Source organism: Populus euphratica, unplaced genomic scaffold, assembly GCF_000495115.2.
Source record: "Populus euphratica unplaced genomic scaffold, PopEup_1.0 scaffold6.1, whole genome shotgun sequence".
NCBI classification, from domain to species: Eukaryota; Viridiplantae; Streptophyta; class Magnoliopsida; order Malpighiales; family Salicaceae; genus Populus; species Populus euphratica.
Window position 1 is genome coordinate 2,317,193 of NW_011499849.1, and position 18,576 is coordinate 2,335,768.

Genomic DNA, 18,576 nt, shown 5'->3' on the forward strand with positions numbered 1-18,576 from the left:
TATCCATGGACATGGAGTTATTTTTCGTAGCTTGAATGGGATTAGAATCATTGAACAAGTAGGATTCATGGCTGGAATAGGGAAGAAATACACTACTGCTAGAAATACTGTTATTACTACTTTCTTGAGAATCAAAATGCAAATTGGGTTTGGGAGTATGCCAACAATAAAACAAACTCTCGTCCTCAGCCATGCTCGCCTCCGATTCAGGAGCAGGGAAGAAAGCTGATGGGATTGTAAAATGCAATCCTTCATCAGTATCCTGAAGAAAAGAGCACTGACCAAGTAATTCTGGGGTGCTATCAGGCTCTTCCATGGAGAACATTCCGCTGAAGTTCCATAATTCTCCATCAGGAAAGGCTTCCGTAGCCTGCGTATTCATTTTACAATTAGAAGCTGTGGAGAAATCAAGAACGAGGCTCTTATGTTTCTGTGGTGACGCCTGCTAGTTAATTGAAGCTCGATTTCGCTTGAGAGAACCAAAAAACTAGGGACAGATTTATACCCATGCACCATAAAAGAAGGTCACTAGCAGGATTGACTTCATCTTCTATATAAAAATTCTAAATTTCTAATGATTACCCGGGTGCAGGTCCTAATTCTCTGTAATTGAACTCAGGTGTCCATTGTGGGGCCAATACCAGGCAAAGTACAACTAAGACGGCACCAAGTTCATGCAATGATAGATTAAAATATCAGAACAGCTTCAAAGCATCTTATTTCTGATAAACTGCAATTAAGATGACTAAACTGTCATTAATTTACTCTCTAAATGACAAATGTAGTTAGGCAGAGAATGAGAGCATGCGTTCTGAGAACTTGAAAATGTCAGAACGTGGGGCTGTCTTCTACTCATCTTGAATATAATAAAGAGGAAGAATTCTGTTGGAGAATAAACAAAACGCGGCCATAGGACGGCCTGATCGTGGAGATGACTGCGACATTGCCATAAAAAAAACGCAAAACCCGACACGTTAACCGTCGAACTCGTTCTTTGTCTCCTCAATTGCTGCTTGAACCTAATCAATGTTCCTCAGCTCAGTGTTTATATATATATATATATTATAGGCAATTTATCAGTTTAATTACAGCTCCACTCAATACACAATTTAGTTACTATCTTGTAAGTTAATAACGCTATTTACCAAAAACGTACATTAATGGGAATAGTGCCACACTTACAAATCTGAGCAGCTTTCACCGCCATGAATCGCAAAACCACCAAACAATGGGTGATGAGTGGCTTCAGCCTTGTTGTCCGTGGTTTACGTTCCACCTCAACTTAACAACTGTCTTTGTCCATGGTTTTCTTCTTATTCACTGCAGATTGTTTATATTATTAACCTTATTATCATATCCATCATGAGTACGATTGATTTAAAACGCTACATTTACTGTGCTAGTGCTCTTCTCGTGCATTTGACAATACATAGATGAGAATCTTGACGAAATAAAATAGATGATCAGAATCGTCTTCAAGAGAAAACAAAAGAAAATGAGAGTAATCAACATATCTTTTAGCTTAGTGAAGAAAATTAAGCAGATTACAATGCAATGTCTCCAAATAAACAAAAGTTATACACCTCTATATATTCTGGACAAGAACAATCTCTCTATGAAAGCCCAAAAAAAACAGCTATCACACCTTCACCACCTCCTTAAATATAACTGAAGCCCCATATTTGCCCCTCATAGCAATCCCTTTAGATTACCTTAACAGAGCCATGAGCACACCCTTAATTCCGGCAATTGATGCGCATGATTTCCTCTTGTCAGACAGGGACGGTTTCCTATGTACGTTGCTTTATTTATTGTGCTTACGTGAAACTAAAGTTCCATGTGTATATTCAACAGGTATTGGCTGTGCTTTTCAAAATCATCACCGCCATTGCACCAACCTTGCAAGAACTAAAACCCTAAAAATCCCAAGAAATTGGAATTTTAAAGAGACAACGATGGAGAGAATAAAATCTACAAATAACAGCACATAGTGGAAAAATAAAAACCTTAGAGATGTGATCTTGTTGCCACCCATTAATTAACAATATGCTGGCTAGAAGGACAACTATTTCTGCTTTCATCAAACTACTACCTGATGGGCTAACAAAAACAAAATGAATACCAATTTCATTTGGGCCAACCCAAATTGATAGGGTTGAGAAGATGACCCTTCTGTTTGGGCCTAAACCCAAATAACACCAACCAAACAAAAACAAAATAGAGAGAACAGAGAAGAGAAGAGAAGAGAAGGAGGGATATTGAAAAAATAGCATGAAATCGAGGCAAGGAAAGAAAAAGAAAAGAAGAATTAAAAAAAAAAAAAGACACATTAGAGCTGCCATCAGCTCATGTGTTGTATTCTTGAAAAGATTTTATGAAGATAAATTCAATTAAATCGAAGAAAAGCCATCTTTGAAGCTGGAGGTGAGCCACATGCGTCTCTAAAAAAGAATTGGACGTGACTCACATGTTGGCATATGTGTTATATGCACAAGCTAATTTCCTTTTCTATCCTCTTTCAGTCTTTAGTTTCTTTAAAAACTCTACAGATCATTCATTAAATTTTTTTGACAGATAGAATGCAATGCATAGAAAATAAAAAAAAATATATTATGAGATGAATGCTTGCGGCTGTTCAACTCTCTAATCCCCATGCTCGGTAGCCCAAGAAATTGCTCTCCAGCCCAAACACTCGTTCCAATTCATTGCCTCAACAAGCTCCACATGAATTTTCAATGACTAGCAGATACCACAACGCAGTATTACAACCTGTGCTTACTTATAACTTTCTTGTTAATTATTATCTTCCGTGAACTTGTCTTCTCAATGAGCATCAATCACTTGTGAGTGCCAACCCTCCCCACCATTTGCATAATAATACATAACAACCAATAACTCATTTTTACATATAAAAAAAAACAATTATTTTTTATTATTATCCCCTACAAGTGCACATTTTATCTAGTCAGCTCATGGGATCAAGGTATATAAATACCTTAGGTCACTGGATAAACACACAAGGCCAACATGAGTTTATAATATTCACTTTTTAAAACTCTTGATTTATACTCTCCTTTTCTCATTTAGTTAATTGACTTAAGTATCTCTTGATATCTTTGTCATATTCTTCTTCTTTTTTTATTTAGTTAAGTGACTTAAACATCAAAATATTATTTTTGCAGAAAAGCCAGAAACGATCGACCTATACTTCAACTTCAGACGCGGCCATGAAAAAGCCCATATTAATTTAAGGTTTTTACAACTTTATCCCTAACGCAATATTATTTTGTCTTTGATTACCGTTAAGATCTTAGAGAGCCTCACGTCTTTCTTTTAATCTGGTCTTTATATATACTTGTAAATTTCATTTGGCTAGCTTTTGCATATCAAACTAATTAATCCTTCCATCTGTTTTAGACGGATCATTCTCGTTAATAAAGTTCTTACATGAATATACACGTGCAATTTGGAGTTCAAGCTTTTTCGCTTTTGGATCTAAACCTAATTTTATTCCATGTAAATGCATCAACACCAACATGTTAATTTGATCCAATATACAATGGATCGTATAAGATGAAATAGATTGTGTAATATAATGATTCATTAATTACATCCGTATATTTGTTTTCGTAATTTTTTAATTGTAATGGAATGGATAATTACAAATGAAATGACTAATATCAGTTTAATTACAGCTCCACTCAATACACAATTTAGTTACTATCTTGTAAGTTAATAACGCTATTTACCAAAAACGTACATTAATGGGAATAGTGCCACACTTACAAATCTGAGCAGCTTTCACCGCCATGAATCGCAAAACCACCAAACAATGGGTGATGAGTGGCTTCAGCCTTGTTGTCCGTGGTTTTCGTTCCACCTCAACTTAACAATTGTCTTTTTCCATGGTTTTCTTCTTATTCACTGCAGATTGTTTATATTATTAACCTTATTATCATATCCATCATGAGTACGATTGATTTAAAACGCTACATTTACTGTGCTAGTGCTCTTCTCGTGCATTTGACAATACATAGATGAGAATCTTGACGAAATAAAATAGATGATCAGAATCGTCTTCAAGAGAAAACAAAAGAAAATGAGAGTAATCAACATATCTTTTAGCTTAGTGAAGAAAATTAAGCAGATTACAATGCAATGTCTCCAAATAAACAAAAGTTATACACCTCTATATATTCTGGACAAGAACAATCTCTCTATGAAAGCCCAAAAAAAACAGCTATCACACCTTCACCACCTCCTTAAATATAACTGAAGCCCCATATTTGCCCCTCATAGCAATCCCTTTAGATTACCTTAACAGAGCCATGAGCACACCCTTAATTCCGGCAATTGATGCGCATGATTTCCTCTTGTCAGACAGGGACGGTTTCCTATATACGTTGCTTTATTTATTGTGCTTACGTGAAACTAAAGTTCCATGTGTATATTCAACAGGTATTGGCTGTGCTTTTCAAAATCATCACCGCCATTGCACCAACCTTGCAAGAACTAAAACCCTAAAAATCCCAAGAAATTGGAATTTTAAAGAGACAACGATGGAGAGAATAAAATCTACAAATAACAGCACATAGTGGAAAAATAAAAACCTTAGAGATGTGATCTTGTTGCCACCCATTAATTAACAATATGCTGGCTAGAAGGACAACTATTTCTGCTTTCATCAAACTACTACCTGATGGGCTAACAAAAACAAAATGAATACCAATTTCATTTGGGCCAACCCAAATTGATAGGGTTGAGAAGATGACCCTTCTGTTTGGGCCTAAACCCAAATAACACCAACCAAACAAAAACAAAATAGAGAGAACAGAGAAGAGAAGAGAAGAGAAGGAGGGATATTGAAAAAATAGCATGAAATCGAGGCAAGGAAAGAAAAAGAAAAGAAGAATAAAAAAAAAAAAAGACACATTAGAGCTGCCATCAGCTCATGTGTTGTATTCTCGAAAAGATTTTATGAAGATAAATTCAATTAAATCGAAGAAAAGCCATCTTTGAAGCTGGAGGTGAGCCACATGCGTCTCTAAAAAAGAATTGGACGTGACTCATGTTGGCATATGTGTTATATGCACAAGCTAATTTCCTTTTCTATCCTCTTTCAGTCTTTAGTTTCTTTAAAAACTCTACAGATCATTCATTAAATTTTTTTGACAGATAGAATGCAATGCATAGAAAATAAAAAAAATATATATTATGAGATGAATGCTTGCGGCTGTTCAACTCTCTAATCCCCATGCTCGGTAGCCCAAGAAATTGCTCTCCAGCCCAAACACTCGTTCCAATTCATTGCCTCAACAAGCTCCACATGAGTTTTCAATGACTAGCAGATACCACAACGCAGTATTACAACCTGTGCTTACTTATAACTTTCTTGTTAATTATTATCTTCCGTGAACTTGTCTTCTCAATGAGCATCAATCACTTGTGAGTGCCAACCCTCCCCACCATTTGCATAATAATACATAACAACCAATAACTCATTTTTACATATAAAAAAAAACAATTATTTTTTATTATTATCCCCTACAAGTGCACATTTTATCTAGTCAGCTCATGGGATCAAGGTATATAAATACCTTAGGTCACTGGATAAACACACAAGGCCAACATGAGTTTATAATATTCACTTTTTAAAACTCTTGATTTATACTCTCCTTTTCTCATTTAGTTAATTGACTTAAGTATCTCTTGATATCTTTGTCATATTCTTCTTCTTTTTTTATTTAGTTAAGTGACTTAAACATCAAAATATTATTTTTGCAGAAAAGCCAGAAACGATCGACCTATACTTCAACTTCAGACGCGGCCATGAAAAAGCCCATATTAATTTAAGGTTTTTACAACTTTATCCCTAACGCAATATTATTTTGTCTTTGATTACCGTTAAGATCTTAGAGAGCCTCACGTCTTTCTTTTAATCTGGTCTTTATATATACTTGTAAATTTCATTTGGCTAGCTTTTGCATATCAAACTAATTAATCCTTCCATCTGTTTTAGACGGATCATTCTCGTTAATAAAGTTCTTACATGAATATACACGTGCAATTTGGAGTTCAAGCTTTTTCGCTTTTGGATCTAAACCTAATTTTATTCCATGTAAATGCATCAACACCAACATGTTAATTTGATCCAATATACAATGGATCGTATAAGATGAAATAGATTGTGTAATATAATGATTCATTAATTACATCCGTATATTTGTTTTCGTAATTTTTTAATTGTAATGGAATGGATAATTACAAATGAAATGACTAATCATATTACAAGTGATAATGAGTTATATTTACAAGAGAAAAAAAAAGGCTATATAATGAACTATTACTTGATTAAAAGTAAATTATATATGAACTTGATTGCAAGGAAAAAAAAACTGTTATGAATACTAAAATTGTATTTTTTTTCATGAAAAAATACAAGGAAAAATTCAGAATCAATAAAGACCAATACGATATTTAAAAAAAAATAAAAGGATTGGATGTAAACTTATGAAAAACTACATTGCATTGTAGCAATTTATGCTTTCCATATTTTTCTTTATATTAATTTATTATTAAAGAAATATATTACACAATTAATTATATTATAGCATGACATCTATACAAATAATTATTAAAATCATTAAACTAAGATAAGCTCAAGGGTAGAAAACAAATTGGATAAGTTAATTCAAATACATTTAAAATAAAATAAAACAACATCATATTATGATAGCAAGCACCACAATATTGTGCTAATGTTGTGATATATGCAATATATTGCACCCTTGTTATTATACAGAAAAAAATAGTTATTATAATTAATTAAACCTTCTATTATTCACAAAATTTGTTAGTATCAGAGCCTCCTTGTGTTATTGCTCTTAATGCATGGGTCCTACAAATAATTAAATCGTGGCCTCCACAAATCAGTCTACTATGCTAACTGTTAAACCATCCCAGATAGTAAGTATCATTAAAGAAAAGTCCTTGCTGCTGTAAGAAATAAGAAACATTTGCTATGACAAGGTACGTATTCTTCTACCTAATCAACCAATGAAAACGAAAGAAAACCCTACGTTAATTTCTTAGATAATATTTAAATGGTTAACAGGTGACATTTTTTTTAATTAGAAGAAACCTAACTTTTTAGAAAGTATATTTTATAGATTCATAAAAGTAAGTAATATACTAATTATCTTAGATTTTTATAAAAAATACATGTTTTAATAAGTAAGTAATATACTAATTATCTTAAATTTTTATTAAAAAATACATGTTTTAACTTAAATTCAAAACCTATTATACAAATCTCAAGTATTAATCATTACACTACGTGTCTCTTAAGGACAATTAACAGGTGACATCTCTTCCAGGAGGGAGAATAGCCTTTTTCTCAAATGAAGGAAGATTAGATTTTGTCGTCCAAAGTGACGATATGGGACCGTACCAAATATTTTCTTACAATAAAAGTATAATCTTGTATAAGTTCCTTACTTCATCACACCTGAGGATTGTATACATGAGCTTCTAGTAAAATTCTTAAATTTTAGAGATTGTTTAGTTATGGTTATTTTTGAATTAGCTTTTCATATTAAAAGATATATTAATAATATTTTTATTTTTAAAAATTATTTTTAATATTAGTATATTAAAATAATTTGAAAATATTAAAAATATATTAATTTGAAGTTAATAAAACATAAAATAATTTAAATTTTTTTAAAATATTTTTAAAATACAAAAATAAACGTGTAATTAATCATCAATATGTTATTAAAGCATTAGCTGCACAACATCAAAAATACAGTTTGCAGCCGTGTCAGCAACAAATGAAAAAAAAAAAAAAAAGCATGGCAGTAGGCGCAGCCAACCCTAGGGGTTGGTGGCCCAACCGAGAGAAGGGAACGGGGAGAGAGGTGGGAGATGAGAGAGAAGAATAGAGAAAGGAGGATAAAATAAAAGAACGAGGGCTAGAAGTTAGCCCAAACCGAACCCTCACCGAACCAAGCCTAATCTAATTCGCTCCTAGCCAAACCCAACCGAGGGTAAGAAGAAGGGGTGGGGGAATTCAAGTCTAACCGAACCTAATCCTTTCTTAGTCAAACTCAAACTAAGATAGGAAAGAAATGAGGAGGGGAGAACATCCAAGCCCAACCGAACCTTCTCCAACCCTGGCCTCATGGAACCCTGTACCTTGTAAAACAGCTAAGAAAAACCCGAATTTGTTCGAAGTTTTTCACGATTTCAATGTTTAATTGCAAATTTGCAATCAAATATTTTGTTTTGTTTTTTTCTGATCCCAACCGAGTTTGCAACCACACGTACGATTACGACCTAAATGCGCAAGATTCATTTTTGCAACAAATTTGTGGCTGCAGAATCACTAAGGTCACAGATTTAGATGTGGATGCAAAACAATCGTTTGCTAGTCGATTGCTGTCTCTTTCTTAAAAAAATTACAGCCCGATCACACGATCTCTCCTTCTCTCTCACAATCTCCAGCCACCACACCCACCTCAAGCTGCCACCTCTCCTCAAATGTTATTGCCTCCATCACGTGCTAGAGGTGAACATTTCTCTTTCTCCATCCAGATCTCCCATGTCCCTTGGGTTTTGTCTAACAATATCGTGATGGTTTTTTAATGTTTTTCTTGTTGCTTTTCTCTGTTGACTCCTTTCCTTGAGTTTATTGTTAGCTTCTTCTGTCTTGCTTCAGCCAGTTGTGTTGGGTGGGAGCTTGCTTTTCTGGTTCAGTTTGCTAGTCGGGTTTGCTTTCTCTAATTTTTCCACATTGTTCCTCAACTCATTTCCAAATCTAATAATGGTTGTGCTAGATTATGTATTTATTTTCTCTCTTTTTAAAAAAAGATTTTTAGCTGTCCATTTTGGAGATGGCAAGGTTTTTTTTAACTCTCATTTACTTGTTCAGAGTTTCTAGTCAGTTTTGGGGTCTAGTTAGCTATCCATGACCCTTATTATTTTTTTTGCCTTGGTTTCTATTCTTTTGATTGAGGGGGCACGCATGACGTCGTGGGCTGGACAAAACTTTCTCTAAGCAACCAACAAAAAAATGCTCATGAAATAGTTGTGTATTTAAAAGCAGCAAAAAAAATTTTAAAAAGAAAATTGTCTTGTTCAAAACTAAATGATCATGTAAAACTCATAATCAAGCGCATAAGATTATTAATTATAAAAAAACATTAAAAAAATCCAAACCAACCAATATAAATCTTTCTAATTAGTGACCAAAGATTAACAAAGTTCTAATTAATATAATTAATAAAATGAAGAGGGATAAAATTAAAAAAAAATAGTATAAAAATAAAAAACAAAACAAAAAAAATAATAAAATATAACATAATAAAATAAACTAAAATATTAGGAAATACAATTAAAAAAATAATTTAATTAAAAAAATAATTAGAAATAAAATATTAATATTCAAAGAATATGAACAAAATCTTAAAGGTGAAAAAAATTAAAAGATAATTAAATTGGAAAAAAATTCAATTTGATTGATAATTGAAATAAAAGAAATATTAATAAAAAATAAACCAAATCTTAAAAAAAAATTAAAAGTTATTTAGAAAATATATATAAAAAATACTCTGAGATTGAGGAGGAGAGAAAAACAAAATTACCATTAATGTAAACCCTGATATTTGTTTTGCCACACGCGATGTTCAGGAACAAAGGGGACATCGTGAGAATTAGAACACTATCATCAAAGCCAGAGCTACCGGGCTGCACTTCAGGCAACCAAAAGAAAAGGACAAAAAAAGCCCCTTGACCAAGGGCAAAAACAATTTTGGTGATTTAGTTGCGCATTTGAAAATTAAAAACCTGAAAGTATCCCTCCCTATCATCTGGCATATTGGTCATTTGCCAGTGGAAAGTAAAACAATAATAATAATACCTCCACTTCCAGGATCATTTGTGCTTCGGTAAAGGTGGAGCCCTTTTAGTTTCTTTTATTAGTTACGACGAGTCGTCCTACCATTGTTTTGGCTATCTTTACCTACTGAAAAGTGAAAAATCGAAAGCCACCAGTTCTGGCCCCCAAAACTAATAAACCTCACACCAATTTCTTTAGTTGTTTGTCTATGCTAGGCTCCAGGTTTCAAAGGGTTTACAATACAAGCATTTCTCCATGCAACCGTTTGAAAGCGTCGAGTCAATTGAAACTGAAAGGGTGCGTGCCATTGAATCAAGAAGATCTGCGTACAAGCGTGAATCCTCCTTTCAAAATGTCTTTTTCGCTGTCATTTTAGAGAGAGCTTCTTGTTTGCATGTTATTTGGATAGAGAGAGAGAGCGGAGGGAAGCTTGAGAGAAAATGAGAGGACACGAGGTCTGCGTGTGCATTTATTTTTTTAGTTTGCCTTGAGGGAGAAAGTGCTTGGTGGAGAGGGTGTGGTTTTTAAGGCAGGATAATTGTCATTGGCCGTTGGATGTGTTGACTTGGTGTTTTGGATGATTGAGATTGATTACGGGATTAATCCGGGAACACGTGAGTTAACTAGGTGTCCCACGAGTTGGATTGATAACTATGAACATAGGAAACGGACACTGAAATCAGTGAGGGAGGCAGTTATAAACTAATTCAACTAAACCACACAAAACCGCCATATCAATACCTTTAGATCTTTTCCACCAAGAGGGCGGATTAATTCGAACCATTATTGTAAAAAAGAATATTTAATTTTATCACTTTGGTGTATACCAGTTCAGTTCTAAACAAATATTATAAACCAGTCCATTGCCAGTGCAATCAATTATTTTTTTAAAACGTGTAAAAAAAAAAAGGGAATTTTCTTTGATAATATTATTTAACCTTACAATGAAATCTCTCAAATTAATTTTTTTACTAGCTTTGAGTTACAATTAAATCACGTAAAAAGTAATTCAATATCAATCCATTTAAGGGGTTTAGAGATAACTTTAATAACTTTATGAAGTTAATTTTTTTTAAAAAAATATTAAGATAAAGCTAGGTTAGATAGATTCTAGTTACCTCATAACTTGTATTATGGATTTCACTAAATTTAATAATTTTATTTTAAAAATTTTAATTTTATAATAAAAATATATATATTTATAAAATTAAACACCAATTCTAAAATTAAATTAATATTTATTTGGGGTTGTAATAATCCTATAAAAATAAATAAAAATAAATCATGAAATATATTTCTCAAGTAGTTCAATATTAAAAAATTAAATAAAAAATTAATTATAAAAATTAAAAATTAAAAATTAAAAAAACATATTGAATTTGATGAATAAACCCTTTAGACTTATGATTTAAATAACTAGGGTTAATATATCAAATTTACAAACCAAGTTATGAAATTTTATTAAAACTAATAACTTATTTTTTAAAATAATTTTTTATTTAACTATATAATAATAAAAACAAATAATTAGAGCATTATAAACTAAATTAACTCGACTTACTTCACCGTACTTGCAATACATAATATTAATTTTACAAAGTTTAATATATTTTTTTTATTAATTTTACAAAGTTTAATATATTTTTTTTATTAATTTTACAAAGTTTAATATATTTTTTTTATTAATTTTACAAAGTTTAATATATTTTTTTTTTCAAACTATTTTTTATTTAATTAACTATTCAATAAAATAGCCAATACCAAGTAATTTTTCTCACTAAGATGATACCAAAATATTTTTTAATTATGCAATAGCCCGGGCTTGAGTTATAATCGGTGGATTTAAAGGATTTAAAGATAACTTTGATAACTTCACGATAATAATTTTTTTAAAAAAATATTAAAACAAAGTCAGGTTAGATAGATCCGGTTACCTCGCATTCTAAGTTATGACCTTCATTAAGTTTATTAATTTTATTTTTAAAAAATAATTTTAATTAATTATATGATAAAAAATAGATGATTGTAAAATTAAACATCAATCCTAAAATTGAATTGATATTTACTTGAGATCATAATAATCTTATAATAAATAAATAAAAATAAATAATGAAGTATATTTCTTAACCATTCTAATATTAAAAGATTAAATAAAAAATTCATTATAAAAATAAAAGATTGAAAATTAAAAAAAAAATATATTGGGTTAGATAGATAAACCGTCTAGACTTATAATTTAGGTAACTCGAATCAATACATTAAATCCACAAATCAGGTTATAGAATTCTCATGAGATTAATAATTTATTTTTTAAAATAATTTTTTATTTAACTGTATAGAAATAAAAATAGACAATCAAAAAATTATAAATTAAACTAACTTGACTTACTGTACTTGCAGTACAAAATATTAATTTTACAAAGGTTTTTTTTTCAAACTACTTTTTATTTAATTAACTATTAAATAAAATAGACAATACCAAGTAATTTTTCTCACTAGATATCAAAATATTTTTTAATTATGCAATAGCCCGTGCAAGAAATAACGTAAAGAAGCAATAATTTGATGTGATCTCAACTCAAAATTATTTTTGTGAACGCCAAACACATGTTAAACATGCTACCAAATAACACGCTGAAGAATCTCTACAAATGCTAAAAGTCTTGCGGTTGCTGAGCATGATGTCATGTATGTGGGCGCAAAACTAGATATTCGTTTAGCCGCAATAACTCATTCTTTTATCGTGGCCACCAGCAATGCCATTCACACAGGGAGAACGAGATGCATTCATGAATAATCAATCTATAATACTGTTCTCATTTGATACTTCATGAAGATCTGGTGATCAGCTAAAATAAAAGGAAATTAACCACTCTAAAAAAAGGTCCCTTTAAAATTAAAGAACTCAAGAGATTCAAAAAATCTTCTCGCCGTGGATATGGTAAATTCTCTAGGCAACTTCACTGCTCGATGTTTAGTCCGGTGACATTTCCCTGAATTGGTGTCCGGATGAAATTTTTGTGAACGAAAAACAAGTCGCTGGGAGCTCTCTCCGAAACTAAGCTGTAAAGGCTCTCTACTAAACCTAAATATTTCAAACCATTCTAGATTTAATTAGCAGGTACTCCTGTGCGATGCCACATGACAGGTTTGAAGATTTATCTAGTATATTAGCACGCGGCTCCGCAACTGATTAATATTAATTTGTTTAAAAAAATAAAAAAATATTTAATAATATTATTAAATTTATGAATTAAATTTTAAATCTCTATTCTACTCATGGGTAGATCCAAGGATATAGCTTTCATATCTATAACTAAGTTCATCCTATTTTTACAAGAATGAACTCGAGTAGGGATAGAAACAATAAAAAAATACATATTAAACCGATCATAAAAATATCAATTACAATACTTATTATTGTGTAAAGGCCTTTTATATTATTTCCCTTCACATTTAATTAAGCGATTCTGCTAGAAACATAAAACATAGATAATCATAGATAATTATATGCTAATATTCGTTCTACAAGATAAAAGAATATATGTTTTTATTTACTATTCTAATATTTTTTTATTTTTTTATTAAATATTAATTAAAAAATAATTAGAGAATAAACAACAAGAAAAAAAATGATTAATAACCTCTAATTATCAATGTAAAAAGCGGATGAAAAGTTCTAGAAGCTTATAATTATAGTTATTAAATCCGGACTAATTTGGGTTTGTCAAAAGACCGGTAGGTGTAACAACCCGATCAAATTTAGTTGACCCAACGGGCTAACCCGTGACCCTGACGACTGAGGCGAGACTTAGTTTTTTTTTTTAAATATGGCATTTGAAACCTATTAGTATATATTCTATGTTCCTAGAAAAAAAGTTATATGTTTTTCAATATGAGATAAATAAAATTTTTGGTACAAATACTTCAACTTAAAAGGATAAAATAACATCTTTTTAATGTGAGATTTAAAAACTATTAGTATATATACTTCATGTTCACAATAATTTTTTTTTAATATGAGATTCGAAACTCATTAATATATATATATTATATGTTAACAAGAAAAAAATTAATTTTTTTATAAAAAACTTCTTTGATTTAAATATTTCAACTTAAAAACTTAACATAATATCTTTTTAATATGAGATAAAAAAATTTTAAAATATTATTTTAAAGTTCATTATTTATAATATGTATAACTTGTATTTATATAGATTTTTTCTTAATTTTTTATATAAAATATTAAAATTTTATTTTTTTAATTTTTTTAGGTTGATCTTAGTTTCTCTGTTTAGCCTATAAAACCCGGGACTCGATTCTTGACCGTATCAACCCTCGAACTACGTTTAAGAATTATACTTGTAAGATGGAGTCACTCCCGAACTAGGTTTACGAACTATACCTGTAAGATGGAGTCACGTGTAATAGCTATCTAGATGCCTAACGAATTATTTTTTTAATTACCTTTTCTTTCGTTTATATTTGTTTTTTTGGTGGGATTCTAATTTTTTTAAAAATTATTTTTTAAATTAAATTATTTTTTAATACTTTGAATTATTTTTATTTATCAATATTAAAAATAAATTTTAAAAATATTATTTCAATTATTGTCTTAAAAATAAACACTTTAAAAAACTATTATTGCAACTATGTTAAACAGTATATTCTCATAAGAAACCCAAATTCCTGAGATGGCTATACGTGTTCAAAGTTTAACAGAAACCCAACTGAAATATTTGAATCGCGTGTCCTGCGGGTGACGAAGCTGTTGCATTTATTTATGAAGTTAAGGGTTGAAGTAATTAATACAACAATGACTTGCGCAATATATATAGAAAAAAATACCATCAAAGCATGGAGAACTTGCAAACGTCTATGACGCTAAGCAAACCCAGTGGAAGCCTTCGCATGTTCCTACTATTTCAAGAAAAAATAAAATTCTCATTCAATTAATATTAATTTGTTTTAAAAAATGTAAAAAATATTTTAATAATATTATTAAATTTATGAATTAAATTTTAAATCTCTATTCTACTCTTTGGTGGATCCAAGGATGTAGCTTTTATATCTATCACCAAGTTCATCCTATTATTACATGAATGAATTCGAGTAGGGATAAAAGCAATAAAAAAATACATATTAAACCGATCATAAAAATATCAATTACAATAGTTATTATTATTTAAAGATAAATCTTTCCAGTAGTGTAGGCCTTTTATCTCACTTCCCTTTCACATTCAATCAAGCGGTTCTGCTAGAAACATAGATAATCGTGGATAATTATATGCTAATATTTGTTCGGTGAGATAAAAGAATTTATGCTTTTATTTATTATTCTAATATTTTTTTTTAATTTTTTAATTAAATATTAATTAAAAAATAATTAGAGAATAAAACAATAAGAAGAAAAATGATTAGCATAGTTTGGTTGAAAGGGTCTATAATCTTGTAATTATAGTTATCAAACTCGAACTAACTTAGATTTGTTAAAAGATCAGTAGATACAACAGCCTGATCAAATTTGATTGACCCGATAGGCTAATCTGTGACCTTGACAACCAAGATGAGACCTAGTTTTTTTTTTAAATGTGGCATTTAAAACCCATTAGTATATATTCCATGTTTCTAAAAAAAAAATTACGTGTTTTTCAATGTGGGATAAAAAACTCTTTTAATATCAATACTTCAGTTTAAAATGATAAAATAACATTTTTTTAATGTGGGATTTAAAAACTATTAGTATATATGCTTCACGTTCACAAGAAAAAAATTATTTTTTTCCAATAATAGATTTGAAATCCATTAGTATATATATTATATATTCACAGGAGAAAAATTATATTTTTTTTATAAAAAACCTTTTGATTTAAATATTTCAACTTAAAAACTTAACATAATGTCTTTTTAATATGGAATAAAAACTTTTTAAAATATTATTTTAAACTTCATTATTTATAATATGTATGATCTATATTTACATGAATTTTTTCTTAATTTTTTATATAAAATATTAAAACTTTATTTTTTTTAATTTTTTTTGGATTAACCCCAGATGACCGAGTTTGACCTGTAAAACTGAGGACTCGGTTTCTTAACCATATCAACCCCCGAACTGGGTTTAAGAATTATGCTTGTAAGATGGTGTCACCTGTAATAGCTATCTAGATGCTTAACAAATTATTTTTTTATTTATCTTTTTTTTGTTTATATTTGTTTTTATAGTGGGATTGTAATTTTTTTTAATTTTTTTAATATTTTTAATTTTTTTATTTATCAATATTAAAAATACATTTTTAAATTTTTTTAAAATATTATTTCAATGTATTGTTTTAAAAATAAACACTTTAAAAAACTATTATTGCAACAATGTTAAACAGTATATTCGCATAAGAAACCCAAATTCCTGAGATAGCTATACGTGTTCAAAGTTTAACAGAAACCCAACTGAAATATTTGAATCGCGTGTCCTGCGGGTGACGATGCTGTTGCATTTATTTACGAAGTTAAGGGTTGAAGTAATTAATACAACAATGACTTGCAATATATATATGTATAGACAAAAATACCATCAAAGTATGGAGAACTTGCAAACGTCTACGACGCTAAGCAAACCGAGTGGAGGCCTTCGCATGTTCCTATTATTTCAAGAAAAAATAAAATTCTCATTCAATTATATAAGTCGGTGAACTAACACCATCCACTTAGAGATACTCGACCGCCCTTGATTATTTACCTCAAATTAAAAGAGAGTTAAAATCTCCCCCCCTGCACCGCCATCACATGGGCAGATTGTCTGCCAAACTACGAGGACTCTCCGCGCAATTAGCCTCCTAATTACTACTAATTGACTGTTAGCGTAGGTGGTTGTTTGATTCCACAACAGATCAAACAAAGTATGCATGAACGTGGGCGAGGAAATGAGAGAGAAAAGTCTGTGTTCTTTGTATGGCTGCCGGCTGCTATGAAGTGGCATGTGGGTACAAGACCGCGTTTGTTTGGAAAAGTGAATGGCTCATTGGATTTGACTTGGAAGCAGTCCCAGTCTTCACTTCACTCACTCCATCAAACAGGCCCCACAACAAGAGTTGCATCATCAGCTCGCGAATGGGTGTCCTTGTACTATTCTCTTGCTTTGACCGACTCTGGTCAGGTCAGTCACTCTTGGCCACCAAGAAACTCAAAATTGGCCACCAAGAAAAGGTGCCCTTCATTCATAAAACTCCACTCCGTTTATGTTTTGGATTCCCAACCCTTCAAATATTTTACTACGAGTTTCACACCCTCTTACTTTCCAACCACTTGTCACGCAACTTCCTTCTCCAGTTTTCCCTCCCCCTTATATAACTAACCACCATCATCCCTCACTCTCACTCATAAAATTCACAATTCACTCCTTTCCTCTCACAAAACAACAGCCGCTCTCTTTTCCTCTTAAGCTAGCAATTCACCCTTCTTCTCTCTCGAGATTCAGATAAAAAAAAGCAGGTCCGATGGCACTAGAAGCTTTGAACTCTCCAACTACTGCAACCCCATCGTTTCAGTTTGAGGATTCAAGCACCCACTACATGGTTGAGCCATGGGCAAAACGCAAGCGCTCTAAGCGTCCACGTCTTGACCACCAACCAACCGAAGAAGAGTATCTCGCTCTCTGTCTTGTCATGCTAGCTCGCGGTTCAACAAATCTCTCAATCCCTGCCTTAGACGGCCGCCACCAAAAATCCCTCGCCCCGCCAACAGTATCTACGTCATCGGAGCAAAAAATAAGTTACAAGTGTTCCGTATGCAGCAAGGAGTTTCCTTCATACCAAGCCCTAGGCGGGCACAAGGCAAGTCACAGAAAACTCGCTGGGGGCGGCGAAGACCAAGCTACTTCCTGTACAAGTACTTCTACCACGACAACACCCGTGTCTAACGGAAGTGGCAGGGTTCATGAGTGCTCCATCTGCCACAGAACGTTTCCCACCGGACAAGCCCTGGGTGGTCACAAGAGGTGTCACTACGAAGGCGTCATAGGAGGCGCCGAAAAGAGTGGTGTGACTTCAACTTCTGAAGGAGCTGGATCTACTAACACTCGCACTCATAGCCACAATCACAGTCACCATGACTTTGACCTTAATGTTCCAGCCTTGCCAGAGTTCTCTTCGGATTTCTTTGTATCTGGTGATGATGAAGTTATGAGCCCTCTACCGGCAGCAAAAAAGATTCGTATTTTGACGGCACCCAGAATTGAAGTTTCTCAAGCTCAGTAGAAAAATTGAACTTCTGTTAGGTTGTCCTGCTAGGAATTTCCATTTAGGGATTTAATTATTTCAGTTGTTTTGATTGATTAATTTTTTGTTTTTGGTGTGTAGCAGTTGAATATTTCAGTTGCTTACATGGAATGAATTCATTTAATTAGAATTTTCTTAGCTAAATTTGTTGGATCAGTTAAATTAAATTTATTTTTCAAGTTTCCATGTATTGGGTTATTACTTTTGATGGCACGAATCCTTTTAAGTGTTTACCTTTTGGGCATTGTACTTGGACCTTTGGTTTGTGCGGATGACCTAACCTCCTCATGATGAGCTGCACAACCCCGCTTGAGCGGCGGGGCAAGTTGTGGTGGTAAGTTTGTTGGAAATCCAGTTTGAGGCCACCTAGCGCAGCATGAGTCACGAAGCAGCGAAAAAAAGTTA

The 18,576-nt window shown here is 31.7% G+C and overlaps 1 protein-coding gene across 1 annotated transcript; it reads left to right on the forward strand.

Moving 5' to 3' along the window:
* Nucleotides 1-17,134: 17,134 nt before the first annotated feature.
* LOC105120566 (zinc finger protein ZAT10) lies at nucleotides 17,135-18,315 on the forward strand. Its single transcript, XM_011018824.1, has one exon. The coding sequence runs from the start codon at nucleotides 17,392-17,394 to the stop codon at nucleotides 18,148-18,150; it is 759 nt and encodes a 252-aa protein (XP_011017126.1). The 5' UTR covers nucleotides 17,135-17,391; the 3' UTR covers nucleotides 18,151-18,315.
* The last annotated feature ends 261 nt before the right edge of the window (nucleotides 18,316-18,576 follow it).

What these genes read in the sequence shown, in the direction of transcription:
- LOC105120566 (XM_011018824.1), top strand. Translation starts at nt 17,392, where the DNA reads ATGGCACTAGAAGCTTTGAACTCTCCAACTACTGCAACCCCATCGTTT.